This window comes from Diorhabda carinulata, chromosome 1 (genome assembly GCF_026250575.1).
Source record: "Diorhabda carinulata isolate Delta chromosome 1, icDioCari1.1, whole genome shotgun sequence".
In the NCBI taxonomy this organism is placed as follows: Eukaryota; Metazoa; Arthropoda; class Insecta; order Coleoptera; family Chrysomelidae; genus Diorhabda; species Diorhabda carinulata.
In genome coordinates this window covers 32,776,946-32,799,918 of record NC_079460.1, presented here as the reverse complement: position 1 = coordinate 32,799,918, position 22,973 = coordinate 32,776,946, and the positions used below count along the sequence as shown (strand labels likewise).

The 22,973-nt window shown below is 30.2% G+C and overlaps 2 protein-coding genes across 4 annotated transcripts; one reads left to right on the top strand and one right to left on the bottom strand.

The window, feature by feature from the left end:
- The first annotated feature begins 735 nt into the window (after nt 1-735).
- LOC130897955 (WD repeat-containing protein 89) lies at nt 736-6,070 on the top strand. Of its 2 annotated transcripts, none has more exons than XM_057806949.1 (6): nt 736-936; nt 997-1,223; nt 1,299-1,480; nt 1,782-2,069; nt 4,380-4,556; nt 5,980-6,070. In XM_057806949.1, the coding sequence occupies exons 1-6, from the start codon at nt 815-817 to the stop codon at nt 6,046-6,048; spliced, it is 1,065 nt and encodes a 354-aa protein (XP_057662932.1). In that variant the 5' UTR covers nt 736-814; the 3' UTR covers nt 6,049-6,070. The 2 variants fall into 2 exon arrangements, with proteins under 2 accessions (XP_057662932.1, XP_057662940.1); XM_057806957.1 differs by having other exon boundaries at nt 5,761-6,069.
- Nucleotides 6,069-22,657, bottom strand: LOC130897928 (zinc finger TRAF-type-containing protein 1 homolog). 2 transcript variants are annotated; one of them, XM_057806926.1, is made up of 7 exons: nt 22,617-22,657; nt 21,224-21,659; nt 18,446-18,684; nt 17,483-17,694; nt 8,219-8,379; nt 7,831-8,033; nt 6,069-6,676 (listed from the first exon to the last, which is right to left on the bottom strand). In XM_057806926.1, the coding sequence occupies exons 2-7, from the start codon at nt 21,476-21,478 to the stop codon at nt 6,655-6,657; spliced, it is 1,092 nt and encodes a 363-aa protein (XP_057662909.1). In that variant the 5' UTR covers nt 21,479-21,659; nt 22,617-22,657; the 3' UTR covers nt 6,069-6,654. The 2 variants fall into 2 exon arrangements, with proteins under 2 accessions (XP_057662909.1, XP_057662900.1); XM_057806917.1 differs by lacking the exon at nt 22,617-22,657 and adding an exon at nt 21,830-21,966.
- Nucleotides 22,658-22,973: the final 316 nt, after the last annotated feature.

Sequence of the window (22,973 nt, the reverse complement as noted above, 5' to 3'; positions counted from 1 at the left end):
AGAACAACAATTAATATAATTTGCTTGGAGATGGAGGATTTCAATAACGACAGCTTTCAGTTTGCTTTGATTCAAATACTAGTAATCCATACTACTAGCAACTACTCTGTTCAATATTGTTTTGTTCTCGGAAAATGATCATGTTTTTTTATCTTGTGGGTAAAGAAATATAAAATATGCGATGGGTATCCAAGTATATTATTTTATTTTTGGGTCCTACGAAAATTTCTAGGTAGGTTTCAATAAATGATGTCTGTTTGCACACTAGAAAGAAATAATTACAGAGGTATTTCCGTATATTGATTTTGCATGGAGTTGTATTCCAACTAGTTAAAATCATATATTTACTGAATCAGCCGTTGAAAAACAGATCTATGATTTGATCTTCAGCAATCTTCACCCAAACATTAACCTTTTCAGTCTATTATGTATGTTTTTCTTTTATCTATTACATGCCTTGAATGTTTTAATAGAATATGACCCATTGGAAAAAATATGGAAAGTAACAGCACTCCTTACTCAATTCTTTAGTATTAAATTGTTATATGGTTGGAGGTAATATTATTAGAATATAATACAGTAGAAACTTTAGATTTATTTATTATTAACCTTATAAAATCGATTGATATTCTAAAACATTCTCTAGAACATTAAAAATATTTTTCTGTTTCATCCATTTTATATCTAAATTATAAATAGAAAAATGCTTAAAATGAATACGTAAACAGAAGAAGAAAATTCTAACCTATGTGACAAAGAAATGACAAAAATTCAAGTACCAAACACGTGTGTTTTTAAACGTTGAGCATTTAAAATGAGAAACTATGAATTAAAAAAACATGATAATGCGACGGAGTACAGTGTGCTTAATAAATGTGAATGTTTATGTGAAGTCAATGTAGCTTCTGACTATGTTTTTAATATTGATGTGACAAAGTAATATCAACTTAATTGTATATTGCTTTTTTTAAGCATTATAATTTATTATCATTTCAGAGAAAATAATCCTCACATTGCTGTTGCTGCTGCAAATCAATCTTCTGTGTTGTATAATTTAGACAATCATCAAATTTCGAAAATTTGGGAATATAACTGTAATAATAAAGTGATTGGATGCAAATTTAATAACAGAGATAGGAATTTAGTGTATGTTGCTACTAGTGATGGTTCAATAAAGGTTTTGGATTTAAGAACTCCCAAAAATTTCATATTTCAATTTAGCGGTAAAATTTTATTACACGATAAGACTATCAAATCTTATGCGGTTTTCTTTTTTTTACGAATTAATATGTTTTTAGATACTACAGTCGAAAATGGAGATAACAAACTATTCAACTGCTTTGATTTATCGTCTAATGATAGATTGTTAGCAGCAGGCACTGATGTATGGGAAGGGGATGCATATATATTGTTCTGGGATACTAGAAATACAAAATTATTGGGAGCATATTGGGAATCTCATGATGATGATATAACTCAGGTATTTATGATTTATTCACAAGATTAGTTAAATCCTATCCAACTATTGAGTTTTTTTCATCATTGATGGCTTGTAATACTCCTGCAAAGTATTACTACTAAATTAAAAAAAATCTATCTTTGTAAATAGAACAAATTCAATATTTTTATCACCACGCTATTTTGAACATTCTTTATTGTGCATTACATTGTTTATAATTTTTTACATATCTAGTTTTATTAGCAATGTACTCTACACATTTTTTAGTGTAGATGTGAGACTAGGTACTTAAATTGTTTTTTGTTTTTATTTCAATTTGAAGGTAAAATTTCATCCTGATGATATGAACAAATTAATATCTGGATCAACTGATGGCCTTATAAATGTGTACGATTTGTCTAAAGCTTGTGAAGATGATGCTTTGATAGATACCCTAAATACAGAACTATCAGTTCATGATCTTTTGTGGTTTAACAATAGAAACAAAGATTGTATTAGTTGTATATCACATACTTCTGATCTACAATTATGGGATCTAGATAATGGAGCACCGTATGTATCTTTTAGTGGTGAACAACTAAGTAAAAATATAGGAATTATTGATAATGAAGTGAGTAGCATATATATGATTTAAAGAATTTTCAAGACTTGAAATGACGTGAGGAATTTTTATACTAATTAAAAAACTCTTGATAATGAATTATATCCCACAAGCATCTAGGTTTTTATATAACTATAATAACTTTTTCGTATATTCAGATGAATTTTTTCCATACTTCATTAATTTGTAGGAAAATATTAGAATTTTTTAAACATAAAAAACACCATTATGAAAAAAATAAGGTGAAACCAATTCATAGGCTATGTTTCCTAATCAGGCGATTTTGCAATAATCCATAGATTTTAGGAATTATAAGAAAACATGCAATAAGAAGACAAATATTCCAAGAAAAATGTGAGATTTTTGCCAAATTATTTTTCTCTTATTATATTTTTTTATTTACTATTTATACTGTATTTGTATTTACCTTTTGACTCATTTTTTGAGTTCCTAACACTACCTAAAAAATTTCATATAGTGACTTTCTTAGATCCATTAAAAAGTAATACCATGGAATTATCCATAACTGAATTGTTAAATTTGCCAAATTCAAAATATTTATGAACTTATATGTAACCAGTGATAAAATATCAAGAAATTTCTAAACTCATCTAATGGGGGTAATGTGTTCAATGCTAGACACCTTTTCCAGCTGATTTAAAATGATTTTACTGTTCATTTCAGCGATTACTTTCATTAAGGCAACGTTAGGAATTGCTGTTACTGATATTTTATTCAAAAATGAGCTTTGCTACTGTAGCTAATTTACATGGTTAAAACAATATATATTTGAAAATGTTGGTAAGGCTTGGACATGAATTAAGTGCTCATATTTTTAAAATATTTAATGTAACTTACTATGAATTATGTATATTGAATTTAAAAAATCTATCTTTAATCTTACATCATTTAGTGTATTATTATTTTTTATCGATCATTTGAAAAAATATGAATATAATTTTATGTATATAGACAATGCCATAACATTTTATTTATATATAAATCAACATCAAAATCAAAATGTATTCTATAAGGTAATTGGTCGGTATAAAACCTAGTATCCTTAGGTAGCACGATAAGGCCTCTTCCAGTAATAGGGCCTCTATATTTTATGTAAGTTCTAGAAATTAGATACATACCAAGGTGAATTCACCATTGCACAAGTATTTGGATTGGGACCTCTGGGCGATAGCAATATTTAATTTACTAGCACAATTTCAAAGTTTTGTGCCACAAGTTCATATCTTATAAATTATTTATAAATATCTTGTTGTCCATAGACTGATTTTCTTCTTAATAATCAGTATAACTCTTTGAAGCACAAATCATTTGTTTCCTCTTTTTGACTATGTGCTCTTTCCAGTTAAGCTTTAGATCCAGGTATATTCCAAGATAACGGACTGAATGTTTTTTTGGTATTATTACACAATTGATAGTGACTGATGGACATTTGTTCTTTTTCAAACTGAATATTATTTGTACAGATTTATTTTTATTTTCCACTTCCTCGTCTAATCTTCTAAGTGGGTAAAGTGGTGTTGGAGGTGAGCTGTTGTAATTGCTGGATCTTCATGACTGGATAAAATGACTATCATCCATAAATGTTCATGTTACAGTATTTTCTGCCGTTGGGAAATCTGATGTATATAGTAAAAAAATGAGGGCTCCAGATCGCTGTCCTGTGGTACCCCAGACTTGATCGAGAAATTTTTTGAGACTTCATCATTGATTCTGTTTCTGAAATGTCTGCTTGTTAAAGACATTTTCGAAAGGAGGCATTCGTGCCACACCTCATCAAAGGCTTGATTTTCGTCAAGGAATACTGATGGGTAATATTTTGTTTTTTCGAGGGATTTGTTGATCATATATACAATTTTTCATTGCTGGATGATAGAGAGTGATTGGCCGATATCAGTTTGATTCTGTGTATTAGGAGTTTTTCTGGAAGTTTAGATATAATTTAGAACATACTAATGGGTCTGAAGGAGATTACATGATTTGGGTTTTGACCTTACTGGATACTGCTATAATGTATGCTACTTTTGTTTGGTCAATTGTCATAACATGAAACCAAATAGAAGATTAATAAACACTACAAATAAACAACAAACTGGTTTATAACTCCCTGTGTTTAGCATCCCTGGTGCTAAACACAACTGTGAATATATTTTTTAGTACATACTCTGTTGTCCAAATCCCCATCAACAGTGTGTAGAAAAAATGTATCTATAAATTGATTATAATATACGTATTTAAACCACCGCAAGACGTTTTTCTTGTGAACAATTGGGAAATATTTTTAATAAATTCATGTTGCAGGATGAATCTGATGCTTTTTACCTGGCAAAATGTAATGAAACAAGTAATGGTCTACTTATTGTAGCTGGCAAGGGAGAGTGTCATAGATTATCAAAAATACAGAATAATTCAGTTCTACCTTTCGTTGAATTGCATAATAATAAACAAAGGATTATGGATAGTACATTTAATGACAATGTAAGTAATAATTAATATTGTAGAACTAAAATATTATACTAGAACTAAATATTATAAATCTCAACCATTTTTTCATGTTGTGTATGTTTCTCAATTTAGCACAAAATTTCCTGAGTTATAAATTGTGGATAAACTATTACGAATGAGAGATTTCAAAAATGTGGATATAAAATTATATCATTCTTTTCATTGAAACATTCTGTATAATAAGTGTCCAGCCAAAAAATCATTTGTTTATTGTTTTGCTTCAATGGTTTTTGTTACTGCCCAATATTTTAAAGTTATTTTTCTAAGATTAACAATAATTTATCAACGCTTTTTCCTGCTGTGTGAATTTTCCAAATTGGGGGCCATCCATAAATTACGTCACACAAATTTCAGGACTTTTTAACCCCTCCCCCCCTCCTTGTCTGGGTTGACACAATTACAAATACCCCTCCCCCCTGATGTGACGTCACACATTTTTCAAATTTATATATTTAATCAAAAATAATCAAAAGAAAACAGTTATTTTTATTTTTTTCTTACTTTTATTATATAGTCTTTGATAAAAATAACATAAAGAAGTCAAATATTTTAGACAACAGAAAAACAAACGACTAGTTAGGAAGCAACAAACGACTAATAAAATTTTGCGTGATGAATTTTGAATTTTAACATGTGATGTCACAAAGTTTTTGACCCCCCCTGCCCCTTGTCACATTCCGATGATACCCTCCTCCCCATTAACATGTGACGTAATTTATGGATGACCCCTTGTTAGGGATCGTTTATATTCAAATAATTTCATCTTTTATTTTGAAATCATGTTTAAGTATGAAGACTATGCTACACCAATTGCGTGGATTTAAGAAGGATTTGCACAATTACAAATGACACAAATATTCTATGTTGCAAAATCGTCGATTTTTAAAGCATTATGCAAATGTTTCATTTGTTAAATCTAATTCACTTAAATAAGCAGAGATATGATACGGTGACAACTTACAAAGACCAATTTGATGCTTGGGGTATCTGAAACTTCATCTGTGTTAACTCCAGTACATTGAAGAGCATGACTACAGTTTGCATTTGCAAATGTAATATTCTTGAATGAAACAGATCAGTAATGATATGGGGTGGCATTAATATAGAGTGCCGTGTCAACATAGTGATATTTAGAGATGTCTGATAACTATAAATTAAGCCTTTCACTTCCTTGTAGAAGAAGTCAAAATACAAGCAATGGTATAGTAAGCTGACGACCTAAACCCCAATGTAATAGAACCTCTTTGAGATGTATAAAATTAGGTGATTAAAAACCTGCCCGGACATAGTCTAATTGATGCCATTTCAATATTAAAGAGTCGAAAGTATGCATCAATGTTGATGGGTAACATCTTTAGTAATTTAATTTTATTTACGATTTATTTATATTTTTTAGTCGAATATACTTATCACAGGAGGAGAAAAGGGACTTATAAACATATGGAGAATAACTGATCAGGTATAATAAATAAAAAAATTTTAATCTTTTTCATTTTTTATTTCTAACCCAACCCTTATAATTTAAAATAAAGTGTAAATAAAGTAAATATTCTACATTAATAAAAATAATGAAAAAATAAATATGTGTGTTGGGGTATAAAATGACTAAATATTTATATATATAATTTAAGAAATGCACATTCCTGATGTGATTTATTTAAACATACTATATGTGCATAGAAAGATTGTGATATATTTTAAAATTTTTTTCATTAATAAATTGAAGTTTACTAAAAATGATTTTGAAAAATAAAAAAAAACAATAATTTTGTGAATGCGTCGAAAAATAAAAAAAAATATAAAGAATGGACTTGTTATAAATTCTAGTGTTATACATAGAGAGCATATAAATTCTATCAGTTTCATACATGATAATTTATGGATAACAAAAAAACCTTTTTTTTTCAGATAAAGTCATAAAAACAAAAATAATTTACAATTAATAATGGAGATCCACCAGTAAAACAAATAATTGGAATCCTTAAAATCCCCTAGATTTCACAAGGAATTTATTACATAATTTAAATTAGAGTGGAAAAATATCTTACATCATTTGGTGTAGTTAAAATGTTTACTTTGAAAACATTATCAACCTAAAAAGAATAATATTTATTATGAAGATTTAGAATAAAAAGAAATACAAACAAGGTTCATTAAATGATGTTTCGATGAAAATTTTTGTATTTTTGTAAAAACTGATACTCATTTAATAGCAGCAACGTCTACTAACTTTTTAATAATGCAATAAGGGCTACAGTTTACAGCATCAGAGTATAGTATATAAACCAGGGATCCCAGCGATCATCCTCCTCTGGCCCACTTGAATGGGCATAAGGATTGGGCCGGTACAAAAAACGGCTAAATTTTATGGACTTAATCCGAGGCAAAAACAAGTGCTTCAAGCAAACAGAGACTACGGAACTTACTACTCTCATAGCATCGGTTCCTACTGATGCACCATCAGAGGTGCTGAGAAAAAAAGGAAGACCAAGAAGTAGAAGTAGGAAGAAGCCATGGATCCTGAAGTAGCCTCGACCTCTAATCCTCTTCCACCCAGTGCTGCCAACCCGAAGGCCTAGATAAAGCCTGATAAGAGCCCCTGGTTTTACGTCCATCGAACGACGAGTTGACTCCAAAAGCTGTAAAACTGTACCCGCAGTACGTCCTAGTGCTAGCCACGCTAAATTAGACGGACTATCGAATCTGCAACTGGCTGTCGAGCGGAACAATATGATACTGGTTTCACTAAAAAACAGCTGCTGGATTTTATTTACGCAGTGACTGGAAGCATCATGCCGTCTCCATCCGGAAGCGGAATCAAGCTACCGCAGGTTCTCCCTTTTCAGCTCCTTAAGAGATGAAATGACTGACTACTATAAGTGTGATGTCTCCAACCATGTGATTCCAATTTTACTAATTCCGAATAAAAGAGCGAGTCAAGAAGGTCAACTGGTTTTTAGTAATTAATGACATATATTGATATTAAAACTAATGCGGGATATTTGAATATCATTATTTCTTTACTATACTACATTAGGTTACTAGGCACTCTGGTAATAGCAGTTGCCAAAAGTTTTACCACCAAAAACTAATTATCCTTAAAATGTGTTCTATAAATTTGAAGTAATGTTATATAATATTGCAATTACAATTTTTACTAGTCTTGATAGTTTAATTGTAATGTCGACGAAGGTACATAGATTATGCATAAGTAAAGAGAAAATGGAATAGAATAATATACGCTCACCTGAAATTTATTGTGGTTGCTGCCAATAACCGATTACATTCAGGAGTATCTGGTAAAGGTAATTTTACGAATGGCGTTTCGTTATTTTGTTCAGTAAATTCAAACTCGTGTATTCTTGGTTTTACATTAATATCACCAACAGGTCCCTTCAATACTATATAACTTAAATTTAAAGGTTTAGTGGACTTTGATTTTAAAATCAACTAAAACAAAAGAATTTTTCTATTTTCATCACAATCAAACCAATAAAATCAAATGAAACGACCCAAAAAAGCTCCAAGTTACGAATTCATTCTGGAAAATACTGAAGCTTATAAACTATACAGAAAAAAATTTATAGTCACAAAAAAATTCAATTATTTAATTATTAGTACAGTATTTTACTTACTTGGTAGGACATATCTCTTTCAGAGCTCTGAGTGGGATCTTTTTGGTTGTTATTTATTCTTGCTTTCACTACCCATTGGTTATTAAAAGCAGAAAATCTTGATGATTCATAAAATAACCGATGAACAAATTCATCTGTACGATAAGGTTTTAATTGCACATCTGAAATCAAGATATAACATATTAATAATGTACAATGACTATTCAGAGTGATAAGTAAGTTTACTAAATAGTTACTTGATTATACAATAAACTGTTTTAGATTATCAAATAGAAATCGAGGCCCCATTTTCACATTGGCTAATTCTATAAGCGAAGTTTTATTCAATCCATCCGCTCAACTTAGTCCTTAAACAGCGTGTTAGTACAGGACACTGATTTAGTGATGATTATATAGAAAAAAGTTAAGTAATGAAAATAAAAGGTTTTTGTTGTCAAGTTTTGAATTTGGAAATCGAATTAGACGTTTGAAAACTCTGAAAAAAATCTCGTTTTATGTTGGGATCAGCAATCAGCTAGGCGATCTATCTTTTGATTGGTGCTGCATTTTAGAGTGAAGTTCCTTTCGTATATATTCAGACATGTATGGTTATTATTTGATATTGATTATTATTATAAACTATCCAAAAATCACTTTTGGCTAATACTTAGAAGCGGGTCTTTAGCTCAAACTTATCCCGAGCAATTTTTGTATTAGACTCTAGAGGGTCGCATATCTTCAGATATGGGAAAACATTGAATAGATAATTGTTAAGAATATACAACTCTTTAGTTTTGTTATGCATGCAAATAATAGTATAAATTAATAGAGTATGAACAATTAATTGAAGTTATTGTAAATCACAAAAAAATATTAAAATAGGTTAGGTGTATATTGAAATAAATGGGAAATTCAATAGTATCTTGTATGAATTTACAATAATATTGATGAAAATTTTTTTAAAAATAATCATGACACCCAGTTATCCATCAGTTCAATGGTTTCTTTGAAGTTATATTTCCATAATTCTCTGACATTAGGAAACTGAGTTTTGCACATTTTCTTATTGGAATAAATTTAGTTCGCTCTGTTTTGAATCCATTTCTAACATTGTGTGGTATTTTTAACTGCGTTAACAAAACAATCGTTTCCAATTTATCTTCCTATTTTATTTCTGTCGAATTTTAAATATGAACCATTTTCAACATTTTCTTCTTATCTTGACCCCGATTTGAGATACGGATAAGATTTTATCATTCAACTTTCAACAATAATTTTTGTATGTAAATAGTTATAATGTCATCATACAATTATTAATAATCTCACTAACACAACAAAAAATCCTTGTATGGCTTTGTTTCATAATTGGTTTATTTCTTTATAAACAAAGACATAAACAATAAACGAAATTCGATGTAATAAATGTCTGGTTAATGATGGGTAATTAGTTGTGTATGCTTTGGGAACAAATAATTCAGGGTTTATTTAATTATACCTTATGGTCCTTTTATTTAGAAGTATTTACATTCATTCAAGGAAGCATGGGGAATTAATAACTCCCGATTCAATAAATTTAAAATTTTTACAGTCGAACAATAGATGGCGATATGAGTTGTGGCATCAATGTATTTGTGAACATCGGCATTTTTAATGGGAAACCAGTGCAGGATGCCAGATCTCACGATTTTTTGATTTTTGAAAATATACATAATAAATGCGTATTGATCCTAGCGATCAATACCACCCATTGAAGCTGTGTAGTTAACAACAATTTTTGTCTTTTCTCATTGACATTTTGTTGTTCATCTCCTCTTAAAAATCTTGTTTCCATCACTAGTTCTTAACGGTGTTAGAACCCTTTTATCTTTCCAGGACATTGTTCCTCCCTTTTTTTAAGAGATTAATTTTTTTTACCGAATTTGGGTTTCTTTATGGAATCAGGTATGTCCATGCGATTGATATTCATTGTACCTGTTAGATGGCATTTCATTTGTAGTATCTCCTCTGCCAGTGTATGATCAGAAATACATGAGAGTTTCTAATTAATTTTCGTTGATAAGTAAATTACTTTGAAATGAAGCGGACGATTTTACTAAGATAAGACTCGTATATTCGGAATATTAGAAACAAAATTGGAATTATCTGAGGTTATTTTATTATGGCAATGGCTTTGACTAATAGATTTTATTATATTTAAACGCTGGCATCATTGTTGATTGAACAAAAACTAAAGCGGAACTAGTGTATAAAAATACATATCTCTTGTTTGTTCTTTGAGTTGGTTTTGTTTAGTTTTAAATAATTGTCAACATTCCAAAGGCCGCTTAATAAAAACAAATTCTTTCTTATTAGTTTTAGAAGCAGTAAGGAAAAATTAGGGTCAATATTAATTTCACTTTCATCTATTACATTACGTCAACACGATTCACCTCATTAAAGAATAGACCACAACAATATTTTTAGTTTACTTTTCAAACAAACACAATATTATGTATATGACTCCATTAATGAATATTGCCAAATATAAGGTCCTCTCCATACAGAGTATATTAAATGAATTATTGGTTAGAAAATTAATATATACATATTGTAAAAAAGTAATTATTAACACATTTTCATTAGTTTCACCTGTGTGTTTGTAGCTGAATTTTTGGCTTCGATTTTGCCTTACTTTTCAAAGACAGACGACAATGGAATAATTCGATCAAAGTATTTGATTCTCCTAATTAACTGACCTGTCATCCGATCCCAGCAGTCAGCTTACAACCCTTCAATATTACGAATAATTGCTAATAAGTGCTACTACCATTAATATAAATAAATGAGGATAAATAACGCTCGGCATTCATACCAAATTAAGAAATGAAAAATAATGTTTACACCTAGTATAAAATTCGGTAAACATCTAATAAACCGTCAGTACACGTGGACTCACAATCTCCACTCTTTACTAATGAAAACATCGAATCTTAAACATAAATGCATTAAAATATTCCTGCATTAAGCAGTGGCGTGGCTAGGTGAAATTTATTTAATTCATAAATTTCTTTAAATAAATAGAAATATGGCGTTCTTTAGACCATGGATGAAGACAATGAAATTGCACAGTGTAGGGAGAATGAAGACAGGTATGAATTTGATAATAAAGATTTAGATATACAAACACACTAAGTTATTTTAAATATATTCTAATGTTTAAAAAGGGAATCCGATAATGCAATCATAATAAGAATTGCTGAATTAACTAGAGTAAATAAATGTTCCATTTATCGACTAGTCACGAAAGGAATTGCTGTGGATCATTCACAGAACAGAGAAACATGTAAATAAAAACTGAAATCAGTAGACAGAGCTACTTAAGATCTTATACGAGGGACAATTTAGAGTATATAAAGAGAACAGGGTTGCGACATTATAAGTAATATAACAAAAGGTAGCAAATTATCCAGAATACAATTATACTAGTTTAGAAACATTGCGTCAAGTTTTGTCATCATGTGGTTTTAAACAAAATTAAAACTGAATAAACGGATGGCAATAGCCGAATCGTCAAGGATAATTCGATGGTGAGAAGATTGTTTGTGTCAGATAGAAGATTACCGAGGTTCAAATAGACGAATGGGGTGCAAAAGTGACTAAGTTCACGTCTGGTACCCTGTTTAAACCAAACTCACATACAGGCAGGTACATTTTACTCGTCTATTTACGTTTTATAATTTAATATACGTTCCAAGTAAGACTACAATTAAGTAAATCTGTCTAAATAACGGCATATAAATACGTCCAATTAATAATGATTCGATTGCCTTTTAACGAATACTCACATTAGATATATGAAAATTTTTTTAAAAGTATTTAAAATAAATTTATAAAATGAGGTATCTACGCCTATGGTAGATCAAACAAAATTGTCGGTAAGTGTTTTTATAATCTGCAATTGATATTGGAAGAACTATAACAAAACGCATCACTCATAACCTATTTTTCTCGCCTCAGTTTCAAATATTTTTACATCTGGGCGATTTCGAACAAAATATAATATATATAAGGCGGCACTGAAGTCTCTTTTCGTCATTCGTCCGGTTAGACTAATCTCCAGCCTCGTGACAAAAAGTGACTTTAGTGTCCCGATACATAAATAACTATGTAACAGTCTCTCATATGATTTACTAAGTAACTCTATAGTAGGTATAGAATTTCTAACTCGAATTCGATTATGTAAGATAACGAAAATTTAAATAATTGTGTAGGTGTGTTGTTTAACGAGCCTAGCATAACAAATTGTTTGAAACAATTTGGTTTTATTCTATAATAGTTTTATAGTGTACTACATAACTTTCTCATTGTAATGTCGGTGTCCTATACAGACACACTGAATACAACTGAGAGTACACACAGTGGCGTAGCGGAGTAGGATAATACCTTAACGAGACGGTAACATCACAATCAATAATAACTAATAAATATTTAAATAATTTCAAATATTTATCTAATATATCTACGACTTCGAGAAATGGAAACACAGAATTTTCAACTATATTGGGCGCGACCAGAATATGTATTATTATAGAATAGTCAACGGCCGAAGCCTTTGAAAATAGTAAAAAATTAATCGAAAAATGTCAGACTCTATGTTACATTGATAAATATAAGTGAATGAAGTTTAATAAATTAGCTAACAATTGTACATAATTAAATTTTCAAGATTCGATTTTTTTTCGTTTTTCTGTTTTTTCGAAAGAAAATTTATGGTAGTAACGTATTTTTTACACTATAAAAAAAGTGGGAGTTCGACGAACAAAAACCCACCAACTTTTTTCAACGAAGCAGATAATACACGATTGGAAACAAGTTCAAAAAAATAAATATTTTAAATCAAAAAAATCACATTGTACTTGAGACATATTGGAATTTCTCTAAAAGGTTACTTAAAAAAAAGTGTAAATAAAAGTGTAAATACAATTTTTTATTACCTACAACTTTGCTATTTGAATTTTTTCCATAGGACTTGTAGTTTTACCACAAATCGAGATAAACCGTTTTTTACCCTTGAAAACTCACCCCATTCAACTTCCCTCCACCACTTCAGATCGTACTTAAATTATTTTTCCTTTTTATATAATATATACCAGGGTACATTCATAGTATTTTTGATCGAATATCTTTGATGTCCTTGAACAACTAAACAGCTCTATTCAATAAACCCATATTGGTTTAATGATTGCTTTTTATACAAGGAGTTTATTACCTAATGATAGATTAGATTTCCTTCCGATTAACCAGTATATTTTTTCGAACTTGAAGTCTATTTGTTTCCGTTTACTTACAATGTGAAATTTACTTCAGAACATTTGGTCTGATTGATCTTGATTATCCATTTGTGCAGGTGGTTTTGTAGTGTGTTATATGCCTCCACTGGACCTTTATGGCTTGCTAGGATGGCTGTATCGTCTGCAATTATGTCCATAATTGTATTTCTGTTTATAAGCAAAGGTGCCGTTTAGAGTATGTACATTAGAGGACCCAGAACGTTTCCTTGTGGGACTCCTGCTAGACTCTGCTTCGTCCACACGAACTTTTCAATTACCTTTTACTCATATAGGATTTCAGCAACTTGAAATAATTTATAGGAAGATACTTTTTAATTTTTTGCATAATGGGTGAGTGCAAAACCTTGCCAAAGGCCTGGCTCACATCCAGGAATACAGCTGTGCAGCGTTTTCAGAGTTCTAAGGATCAGATATGGAAGATGAATTTCAATAACAAACCTTGATAAACACGTTACGACTAGTCAGTTTGCTGCTATAGCCACTTTAATGATATTAATATTAAGCCTGTTGAAAAGCCCACCAAATATTGAAATCTGTCTATGGTGATACTGTATCTCTATGAAGTCTATTTACAAGTGGTATTAACAATTCAATAGTGGAATTATGTCAGTTAAAGACTAGGAATGTTCTTCAATGTCATAAATCAAATGATAATGTGCAAACAGTGAACAAACTTGATCATCAAACATTCGATTGAGTTCTAGGAATTTTTCTTAACGATGTGCGAAGAAAGAGACCTGGCAAACTAGCCAATTTATCTCTTCTTTACCATGACAACGTGTTGTGCCACTAGTAGGATTTGATTCAATACTGTTTGACCTTCAAAAGTTTTACTGTCTATCTAAATCAGTCTTACTCGCCACATGCTAAAAGGGAAACATTTTGAAATCATTACCACCATTGAGAAGACTTATTGAGGCGACTGACAATACTACTGACTTGTAGTCCGCGAGTTGAAAATTCCAACAAAATTGTTTGATGAATCCTTAGTCCAATTTACATCAACTCAATGTATAATGTATATGTATAATAATAATAATAACTAATATTTCCGAAAAGTTAACTAGAATAACTATATTTTACAGTTTTATTGAACTGTATACATAAGAGGCGGAAGCATTGTTTTCCGTCTAAGGCTACGCCACTGACCGCACACGACTTCGTTGTGCTTTTTATATTGAGCATCGACATTGACATGACACTGAACTCAACTCAACTCAGTCTAACTAAATATTCGAAAAAAATATATTTTTGTGAAAAAAATTTAAAATGCTTGGAAAACTGTTTATGTATATGTATTCTTTTAATATGTATTTCTGAAACAAAATATATTGATCCCACAGTATTTAAGCATACAAAGACAAAGATAGCTTATCCAAGGTTTAAATTTTTTTGTCTGTCAAATTGAATAAAAACACTCATTCAATGAGCACAGATTTCACGCGATGTAAAACCAGAGAGCAACTAACTACCCACCAAAAAGTTTTAAGTAAGGATGACATAACATAATACACTGAGAAACGTTTTCTATAATTTCATTACAAGAAAATTGATGTCTCAAATGTAACGTAATTATGAAGTCGGATAAATGTGTCTGTGACTTTTTAAAGCTCCTGCCTCGTAACTGGAAGGGCAACAATACTCCTGTCAACTCCTGTTCTTTGACTTTTGACCAGTTCCAACGAGTTGCGTTGTTTAGTTTGAATTTGGCAGCTATTTCGTTGTAATCATACAAGAACGGATATATCGAACTCGCTGGACGTCTAGTTGAAGTTTCTATACAGGAAACAATTGAGAGAAAGAAAGAAACGAGAAAGCTTCTGCGTTTACTCACAATCGTGTGATAACTTCACAGCGTTGTGCAACCGAAATATGGGTGCACGATATATGATCCACATTAACTACCTTTAAAATTTTAAAACAATCAATGAGCAGCAAGGATCTTTCAGTTTAATCTGAATAAGATCCACATTTGGCTCCAACAGTAGCGTACAAAGGCGGGTGCTGGGGGGAGGAGAGGTTGCCCCAGATGCCACTTTGTCATAGGGGTGTCATTGTGACAGAAAGGAAAAAAATTCCCCCAAAATCGTGTAATGTTAGAAAAAAATTAAATAACTTGCGGTGGTTTGTCAAAGTGAAAATTAATCTACATACAGTGAAACGTTACTGCCTCTATTATTTGTATCAGAGGGTACAGCGCGCAATTGATGTACTGTGTGTATTTACCCGCGTCGCGAGAGAAATTAATTGTGTTGTATACAATGATCCTCGCTGGAAAGTATTGACCTCGATTGCATATTAACCAACAAGGAAGATTTATTTTTGTCTGTTATTCAGTTTAATTTTAATGCTTAGAAGCTAGACCAACAAGCGCATATGACTTATTTTCAGGTTAGTTATGTTTTATTTCTTTGTTTAAAACAAGAAACTAAATGACGGCCATCGGCCATTATCGGTTGGTGAAGGGAGCGAAACAAGGGTACAAAAGGTCGACTCAAGATAAAAAAGCATACACAAGTACAAAATTGAGAATTAAACCTATTTAAAAATCCAAAACAAATAAAATAACACACATCTAATTTGTAATAAATGCATGTTCAGCTTTCAGTGTTGCCAATCCAAAAATTCCCATCACCACCTGAAAAAACTACCACATATTCAAAATATGATATTCCCACATTACAGTTCCAACTACCACTCAGCTTGGATGGGACTAAAAAATCATTGATTTGTAAATAGTGTAAAATAAATTCAGAACACTCAGAATTAAAACGAGTTATCATAGAAGAAAGAGCAACTAACTTCAGAACAATACTGACCAATTTCTATCTGCTATTTTAATTATCGCTAATTTGATTGGGAAGCGCAGTGGTTACTGTATAACTGTATAAGAGGTTATTGTTTTTTTTACATTGACATTATTGTATAAAAAGTCTGTAATTACAAATATAGTACTACTGGTACACTAAAGTTAATGTATCAAAGTCAAAATTAAGATCAACTTCCACACATTAAATACCCAGGACTTCAGTCAGACCAAAGACTTGTTTGGCAGGAAAACATATTCACCAAGCAAAAGCAGTTAATTCTTAAACTAAATCAAATAAATTAGCTCTTAGACAGGAAAACCCAACTATAAGCTGAAAACAAAGCGCTACTGTATAGAAGCAACTTTATGCTGCTATGGACATACGGAATTCTGCAGTAATTTCAAATTAAAATGATGCGCATCCTTGAAAATGCTCCTGTTATAGTGTAAGATATACAAATTAAATCGGTCAAAGAAGTGATTGTGCAATTCAGTGACAAATACTGCAAAGGATTTAGCCAAACGGTTATTTAATGAAAGTGATAAAGGGAGACGTCTTAAGAGAATGGTACCTTCTACCTTCACAAGTAGACACATGTAGTTATGAGTAATTTTTATTAATTCTACATAATTATAAAATATTAGTAAAAATATGTCGGATAGTACACTAGTACTAAGTCTACATACATACTTTAAGTCATAACGATAGCTTATTAACTTAAAGTAGATTGCTAAATAGAGTTTAAGAAATTGTCGTTTATTATTTTTCTTTGTATTGACTCATATTATCCTTTTTTATCTATTGATATGTATCATTATTTATGTCATACTCTCAACTATTGTATTTATACAATTTTTATTCTGTGGAACTAAATAAATAAACAAAGTTTTATAAGTAAATGAATTTCATGTCTAAAAATAATAATACATTATGTCAACGACAAAGTCAAAATTTAATATTTATACAACAAAGTAATGATGATCTACAATAATAATATTTTATTTTTAAACAGGATCAAAAATATCTATGAATACAGTTATTTTAGTTACACTGTGGTAAATGTTAAATATCCGATTTCAGTTTTTATTTTAGTTGTTAGCCTTCTCCAACGAATTCTATTTATAAATATGTTGCCACCTACTTACCATTGAAGGTAATTTTCTCGTATCCCAACAACTCAAATATACTGTCATACATCACACGTTCTTCGTTCATCTCCTGATCTATAACTTTCAACGCCTCCATAACGTCTGCTCCTGAACGATTCGGATGAACGCATTCTTTTTCATGTTCGGATCTTTCATGTAACGGACCTCTCCACGGACAACCTATACGACTGTATTTGCAACCTGAAATTCTGTCATAAAAACTTTTGTTACAAAAATATTCAACATTCAAAATATTTCAACACAATAAAGTTCTAGTTTTTATACAAGCATATCAAAATAGAAACATTTCTCTATACAGGGGGTTTCTAAATTATTTCTGACCGGTACTTCAAAATAGTCAGAACTCCTAATTCAAAGTATAAGTCAAATATTATTCAAGTACTGGACACAAAATTCAAAAATCAATTAATGTTTGGTTTACAGATATAGAAAAATGGAATTAATAAATATGGATCTGGAAGTATACTGACATAAATTGACACAAAATTCACTACACAATAAACAAAAGAATATTGGAACAAATAATTATAGATATAGATATGACACAATAACAACACCAAACATAATCATAATGAAAAATGAGACAAAAATACAATCATTGTAAATGAAATTTTAGGAACAGCGTGAAAAAACAAGTAAGACTAAAAAGGCATTAAAAATTTAATAAAACAGGAACCAATAATAGAAAAACAAACAAAAAAGAAATTAAAGATTTTGCTAATAGACAGCCTTCATCTTACACCTGAAAGGTATAAAGAAAAGGAATAAAACATCTTGTAACTCAGTAAAGAGGCAAAAGTGATTAGGGTTAAAGCTTAATAATGTCAAACCTGCAATATATAATTGTAGAGATATAAAAAATTTAAATTAGCATAAAAAACCAAATGTCACAAAGTAATAAAAGCGATAATATTACTATTCAAAAATACAGTTACAAACCTTTCTTCACATTCGGTTTCTTCATGTCTCGCCAAAGAATTTCTAGGAAATTGTTTGTTACAATATTGACATTCAGCCGGTAACTCCGATACAGCATTTTCTACGGCCAAATTTCTAGTGGCCGTTGTTTTACTAATTTCCACTCGACAACTGGGACAAGTGGCTGTCTCATCTCGGAGCCTTGCATCGGCCAATACATGTGTAAAGCATCCGGCACACATTAAGTGACCATTGCTGCACTGTATTTCGCAAATGCACCAAAAAAGAAAAAAAAATAATTTAGTAAATTATTTCACGTCAATATTTTGATAGTGACATAATTATGCCACAAATGTATATTTCGCGAATTGTCAAGGCTAAATTTATTTATCCACGTTCAACTTTTTTTGCAACTATTGCAACTATAGAAACATATATAATTCATATTTCAATTAATTTTAAATTAACTGCATGCCTATGAAAGTTGATGCCTCTATAAATTAGAAGCACAAAATTTAATAAACATACATATATTAATTTTTGTTAACATCCTCAATCCTTATTTATATGCTACATAAATTTGAAATTTCAGAAAAAACCTAGTTGCAAAAATTGCAAACCTGCTAAAGATACTTCACAGTGGAAACTTGTGTGTTAATGAGTCATTAAACACTTACCAATCCTCTTCATACCCTGGAATTAACAAAAATAATCAATACATAATAGCTATTAGAAAAATTAAAAGAAATAAACTACAGTGTTTTCTTAATTTACATTACCTTTGAGCCTTTTTGTCTAAATTATTTGTTTAAAATGGAACATTAAAACCAAAAATCCTGAATCAACTAGATTTTCAATTATGGTAATGTTACTTTATAAACTATTTTTAAAAAATCTATACCCTATAGGTTCATTATTTATTAAAAAATAACTTTTGTTACCAATCCAGTACATTTTTCAAAACTAGCTTAAATTGTATAGAAAATCCTTAAGAATGATAAACCAACAGCAAATGTTCTGATTCAGACAAATGAAATACCTACCAACTGCTGTATCTAACTGATTCATAATAAACTATCATCCTGTAATATTAAGAATTGATATTGATGAATTGAATCTGTTTAACGATAAGTTGATATCATTCTGCAGTATATTGTAGTTGTCCTTGCAAAGGAAAAGTTGTATCATTTAAATACACCTACCTTATTTAAATAATACATTTAAAAGAAGGGAACAATTGTAATATCTATTACAAATTAGAATCAATGGGATTAATGGGTAAGGGTAATGAAAATCTATAACTATTAGTAAATTAAGGACTACGCAAAATAAATCAAATCAATTTATTGAAATTCATCAATTATAAAAAATAGCAAAGCTTAAAAATACAAAACGATTGTATATAAAATAATTTCATAATAGATATTCAAATGACATTTCTGGAATACTTTGATTGAATCTAGAAACTAGAATTAATAAAATCAGCCAAAACTTTGCGTACTATAATTTCCTCACCTTTAAAAATGTATTACAAACTACAAATGTAGCACTGGGAGCACAAAATATTTAAAAATTTAATTTATAGTCAGGCAGTCCTTTCAATAGAATATAAAATTTTATTTTAAATTACTCTGAATAGCTTCCTGTTTTCTTGATCAAATTCAAAATAACACTTGAAACTGATAAAATTTCACCCATATTTATTTTGATTGTAGGAAAAATATTTATTATTATTTTAGCTGGTTTTAAATGAAGCATACCAAAAGTGTCACTTTTGTTGTACTCATATCAACTTAAATATATGTAATATTTACAAAAGATAATGGGATAATCATTATATTAAATATCTAAATGAAATTGATTATGAAAATCATGTTATGAAATACTTTTGGTATAGGTAGAGGAAAATATTCCATATTTCAGTATTTTTGCACTAAACTGGTAAATTATTATATTGTATCATTATAGCTATTGTTTGTTTATTTTATTAAAGACCAAATGAATGCATAAAAAGCTAAGGTAATAATAAGTTATGGTTTATTTTTTTCATAAATTTTTACAAAAATTTATTTTTGCGAATCTAAGGGAATTTTATGCATGCATCAATATATAGTATGTACCTACTAAGTGAATTTTTCGAAAAAGATTTTTTCAATTAAATGAACAGCTTTGTTTTAATAATCTTTAAACTTAAGCATAAAGCCATTAAATATTATAAATAACCTATGTATAATTTTTTGTCAAGGTGAATTACTTTAGAAAGAAATAATATATATAAAAAATTTAATGAGTTCTAAGTTTCAATATATTTATTTGACCATAGAATAATTGCTATTTAAATATATCACTATCATCCAAGCTTGTTAGTACATAATATGATTTTCACCTAAACAGACATCACTAATAACGAAAAACTACTGTTTGGTTTTGTTTTATATCCTAAAGTTCTTCAGTTTACAATAAAAAAATAATCACTAATACAAATCATCAGTGTTTGGAACAATAATTGTGATTTTGTATGGTTAATAAAATAACCAGAACTGACCAAAAAACAGGAAGTGAAATAGACTTATATACAGAACAAAGACCTCTGTCGTGTAGTACCACTAAATACATGACAAAAGAACCCTGCTCAGAGTCTATTTTACTGCAGGCGAGTTAAATCAATACTTCAAACTCGCCTGCAGAAACCTGCTGCAACGTAAAACAGAACAAAGGAAAATGTGAATTTTTATCATATTACGTAAGACTTTCAATATAAATAGTGCGATTTTCAGAAAAATAAAAATCTGAACTTACCTGATAAACGGCAGCTCTAGGTAGATCCAAACAAACTGCGCAGCACAAAATTCCTCCCAGCCGCTCTTCTAATTTGTACTTCTTTTCATCTGATTTGTTAAATAATTTTCTTTTTTTAATGTCAGGTTCCAGAAATTCATCTTGTTTTTCAACACTTTCAATAATTTGATCAATATGCTCATTACTTGATGATGTCGGTTGGGTTTCAGACATATCTAGGGGATTAATATCTTCGTTAATGGCCAATTCTATCATTACCTAAACACAAAACAGCTGAGAGGACCTCCACTACCACACAAAACCAGAAAACAGCTGACGTGACGATTTGACACGAACTTCAGCACGCTTCCCTCGCCCCACCAAAATCGTTTGAACGAACTAACAACCACGCCTACAGTCATCTTTGTTTTTGTAAATGCCAGACGTTGTCAATCTTCTAAAAAATATATATATTTTTATTTATATAGACGTGAGCGTTCAAGGGATAAATATTCGTGAAAGGTAAAATGTATTTATAGCAGAATTAATAAACAAAAACAGTATGGAAGTTTTAGAAATTGTCCATAAAATATTCCTCTCTCCAATATTCCGTTTAAAATACTTAACTTGAATTACGAGTATAGTATAGTGTTTGCAACATAAATATATTCTTATTACTTAATTCACTGACATGTCTAATTATTACTATTTGTGCAAACAACTTTATAATATGAAATATTGACGACTGACAAATTGAATTTCAAATGAAACTAAATTTTAGGTAATTTCCTAGATAATATCCGAATCATCATAAATAAATTCAAAAGCCACTTGAATATTTAAGCTGATATTCACGAGCCCACGACGTAGTTACCTGATAATGTATATGGTCTATGGCAACGTTGCAATCAAGTAATTTGTATCCCTACCACCAAGAATTACTATTTTGAGATGATCAAATTAATCTATTCTATTTTGGATTTTCATTTTGAATTCGGTAATTTTAACAATACATGTCTAGGAAGAATTGCCAAAAAATATATTGTAGCGATGTAGTGTTTTCGTATATTGTTAAGTTTCAAAAACAACTCTAATATTTCTTATTTGCGTTGTTTTATTGTAGATTAAAAGATGAAATGTGGTATTAATGATAATATTAATTACATGATCAAGGTTATACTTTCTACAGAGTATATTAATGTCGCAAAACTTGTTTTAAAATAGTTCAGTAAATACCAAGTTTATGTTCAAGGACGATTTATATTTATAACGTTACTGTTAACACAGATAACCCTAAAAGACAAACTGTTTGTGTTCAATATAGTATACATTTATACACGGTAGTTTCTTAATAAATAAAAATTTTTCAGTATTAATACAAAAACCCACTTCTTAACTTTAGTGATTGTCTTACATTCATTAATATTACGTAGGTATATATCACACCAATCTGAGGAAACTTCACTACTGCGCTACTTTCAATTGACGTACGCAAATTATTTTTTTGTACACTAATAAGTGTATTGTATCCCTCTCAAAGAGCCGTTGTTCCTTGATGTTGATGTGGAGGGCCAGAGGCCGCTCTTCTGGGACACGCTTACGTGGGTATGAGGGGGGGCGACTTGAAGGACGGCTCACTTTTATGGGCTTTATACAAGGCGGAAGTAATCGTGCCGATGGATGAATGATACCTGAACTCTAATCAGGTGTCACGAACAATGCCCGCGGTAAACCTGGCGAATTTCCAAGGGGGCTACAAGAACAAAGATCA